The sequence below is a fragment of the Morone saxatilis genome, unplaced genomic scaffold (genome assembly GCF_004916995.1).
Source record: "Morone saxatilis isolate NCDOM2014 unplaced genomic scaffold, NCSU_SB_2.0 Contig3, whole genome shotgun sequence".
In the NCBI taxonomy this organism is placed as follows: Eukaryota; Metazoa; Chordata; class Actinopteri; family Moronidae; genus Morone; species Morone saxatilis.
In genome coordinates this window covers 21,316,428-21,320,277 of record NW_023339873.1, presented here as the reverse complement: position 1 = coordinate 21,320,277, position 3,850 = coordinate 21,316,428, and the positions used below count along the sequence as shown (strand labels likewise).

At 40.5% G+C, this 3,850-nt stretch overlaps 1 protein-coding gene across 2 annotated transcripts in view; it reads right to left on the bottom strand.

Moving 5' to 3' along the window:
• trappc12 (trafficking protein particle complex 12) overlaps nt 1-3,850 on the bottom strand; it is a gene marked incomplete in the record, with an annotated part of 36,165 nt that overhangs the window by 9,568 nt on the left and 22,747 nt on the right. For both annotated transcript variants that reach the window (XM_035673761.1, XM_035673762.1), the window contains 2 exon segments: nt 76-188; nt 3,680-3,818. In XM_035673761.1, the coding sequence (XP_035529654.1) occupies nt 76-188; nt 3,680-3,818 (252 nt within the window).

The following is a 3,850-nucleotide window of genomic DNA, read 5'->3' as shown; positions in this document are numbered from 1 at the left end:
GCGCATATCTTTATGTTCATCCAGAGGCTGTGTTGGTGTGTGTGTGTGTGTGTGTGTGTGTGTGTGTGTACTAACAGCGAGGCAGACGGTTTTGAGATTGTGCAGGCGGTCCAGAGCCTCCTGGGGCTTGGCTAGGTACTGGGGAAGCTCGGCATGCAGCAGTCGCATGGAGAACGGCACCATGGAGCCTGGACAGGAGGGAAGGGGAGGGAGGGATTGAGGGAGGGAGGACAAGAAGAAAACAAGAGACGGAGGGAGAAAGTGGGAAAATAAGGGGAAGGGAAAAATAAGAAACAGGGTGGGATGAGGACATAGCAGGGGAGACAGAGAGAGGGAGAGAGAGAGAGAGAAAAAGAGAGAGAAGGCAGAGTGAGAAAGAAAGACACGGAGTGCGAGATGAGAATATAAACCCATCCACCCACACACAGACTGCACACAGCCCTGAAGGCAGGAACCTACAGATGGCATTGAGCTACGTATGGCTGCTTATTAAACCCTCTCATCTCTCTCTCTCTCTGTGTGTGCTGCACAGCTCCATCACTCATCTCTCTGCCTCATCCCTCTGTCTCTCTCTGCCTCTACATCATTCACACTGTCTCTCACACACACACACACACACACACACATCCCTGAGGAAGAGCCTATATTCAGGTGAGTCCCCGGGCTTTGATCAGGGTCTCTTTGATATTGTCATCAGATCTGAAGCTCAGCTAGCTGGTCCATCTCTGGCTGCTGATTCTGCCAGTCTATGTATCTCTATTTCTATCTGTCTTGTCTATCTGCTTGTGCTTTCTCTATCTAACCCATCTACAGTACAGAATACACACTAATTTTCCCCTATTTATGTATGTGTCACTGTTACTGCCCTCTGTTACATTTTTCTATTTTCATGCCAACTGGACAGTCCTCTCTCTCGGCTTGATTCTTTATTCTCTCTCCTGGACTTTTAATACCTTTACAGTGTCTGTAAAATGGTTGTTTACCTTCTCATTTACAAACACTTACCTTGACAGACTTTGATGGTGACATTACGGTGCAAAATCAATTTATTTAATTTGAATAATAATTAAAAATAGCCCCACCTTTACCAACTGCAACATTATAGTGATACTGTATGTATACTAATGCATTAATAATTGCAATCCCATAATATGATATATATAATTCTGAAATAGGCCATTCTGCATAATTAGTACTTTTAATTATGGTACTTTGTTAAAAACTAACAACTAAACAAGCCGGTCATGTTTGTTTCCGTTAAATCGAGCTCTCAATAAAGGAATGAATGCGTCTATTGTTTCAAATGCTCTCTAAACTCAGAAAAAAAATGAGTCAGAAAAAACAGAAAAAAATTAATTATTCAGAAAATCTGAAAAAAATTACTCCGAAAAACCAACCATAAAAATAAATTACTCTGAAAAACAGAAAAAAAAAAATTACTCAGAAAAACAAACAAAAGAAAAAAATACAAAAAAAAAGACAAATAATTACTCTGAAAAACAAACCAAAAAATACATTTTCAAGTGAATGCAATACGCGTCCGTAGATCTGTAGGGTCTGTATCAAACAAAAATGTTTTCTTAAATCTTATTAGGTGATCATTAGGCTGTTTGTCACAAATTTTACCTTTTATCAAAAATTTGCAGCTTCTACGATTTGCACTTGGCCATATTGTGATTTCGATATTATTTTGAATAAATGTGCAGCCACACTGAGTACTTGTTCTACCACTTGTGACTGGCTAGACAGAGAATATCCCTGCAAATAGTTACGAGCAGGGCCACCAGATTCGAATACATTTACTTTGTATTTTAAGATGTGACATTTTTAGGACAAAAAATAAGGCAAAATAAAAGGGATTTAGTATTGTCCAACAGTATTACATATCTCACAGTGTAGAGAAGACTTTAAATTTAGACCATTATGTGGTCAGTTAAACAGTTAAACTAATGAAAACAATTGAAGTGTTCTTGTAAAACATTTCTAAAATCCTGGCTCGATGTCACTAGTCCCTTATTCTGCAAAGATGTGCGGAAGATTTGCTGTGTCACTTTCTGCTATTTTGTTGAACAGCAGTTGGTGGCAGGTGGGTGCCACAAAAAACAGCAATATACCAGCAAAGGGCTGGGAAGAAGAGGACTGCTAGCTTGCAAAAGTAAATGTAACAATGCAGGTTCCAAAATGTTCAGAAAAATTGTCTTTGCAAATGACAATATTATTTTGGTGCGAAACACTGAATGTAAACAGAACTGTGTGTGCTTACAAGAAAACTCCACAGGGCACCATTAAAATAGCGTGCAATACTATCTGGGACATTAAAATTCTGTTTCAGACATTTAAACACTCTCAGAACCTAAGACTTGCACTACCTTTCTGCCTGAGCATTTTATACATTTCCCCAGTCTAGCCTGCATGTCCATCTTTTTGTTGGGCTGACATTAAACCAGTTGACTTTGATTTTGAGTTGACTTTTTTGAGCATGAGTGCAAAGGCCAATACTCTTTCATTCAGCTGACGAAAAAATAAATAAATCATGGATCCCTTTTCAAAGATGCTGGGAGGGTTAGCATTTGACCACAAGTTGATTTTATTCATTGTGAGAAGGTTGATGCATCTCTGTCTTGTTTTATTGATTAAAACATGAAAGGAATCAAGACTGAAAGTAAAGCATTAAGATTTAAAAAGGACATGAATGAATTCTGCTTGTCAGGCATGTGGCATTCAGGTCTTAATACTTCTAAGTCCAAATTGGACCCAACTTTTCATTTGGCAAACAAATTAATAACTGACAAAAATTGATTCCTTCTCGAGTGCTTAGTCGATCCTAATTCTTCGAAGAGGGATACATGGGCAGCCGTTTCTTAAGGCATTCAAAGAGTGCGATCGTGGGTAATACATAGTCGATGCAAGCGTTGGGCTGGAGAAATGTTCAACTTCTGATGCCAGGCTACACAACTCGTGCCAGTTTGTCTGCGAGCACCTAGCAGGGCACAAAGCGTTTAAATTGAGCAATGGAAAGTCAATCGGTGCTCTCTTTAGAAGGCTGTGCGGTGTAGCTTCAAGTGTGCTTTGAGTGTGTTTGGGGTGTGTGTGTGTGTGTGTGTGTGTGTGTGCATGCAGCTGTGTCTCTGCTACAGCCTTCACTGTGGTAGCCCGAGGGGCGAAGCAGATCCAAAGTAATGGGAATACATTAGAGAGCAATTCATGCAGTGTAAGAAGAGGAAAAACAAAACCAAAGAACTGCTGGAGACAAGTAGAGTTGTTGGAGCTTCTCAACGATACCGTCTAATATCAAGCTCCTGGCAGAAACTTTCCTTTGAATATTTAATAGGACAGTGGTGGTATGCTTGTGTATCCAAAAAAACGTGGGTAAAATGCAAAAACCCTTTCGGAGTGCTGCCTAATAACACATTCAAAACTCGCAGATAAGAGTTTCAGAGCAGCTTTTCAGCATGATCATGAATACCACTATTCAACCTTCAGTCGGCTTTCAGACAGAATTTATAGAGGAGCTTTTGGACACATGAAATATGAACCGACGCATGATTTTACAATGCAATTTCTGCATGGAATTTTCTGTGATCACTACCAAAAGTGCTTCTCCCTCACAAAAGGTCAATAATATTGACCCCAAGGGACAGAGGATGGTAAGGGTTATACAAGCTAAGTGTGTGTGTACCTCTTCTCCCAGGGTAAACAGTGGGGTAGTACTCATAGTAGAGGTCTGGTTGATCCAGGTTGCCAAAGGGCTCCAACTCCAGCTCAGCGTTTTGGAAGAGGTTCAGTTTGGTCAGGAGGGCCAGCCGCACAAACCAGAGCTGGAACACACACAGAGACACAGACACACAGA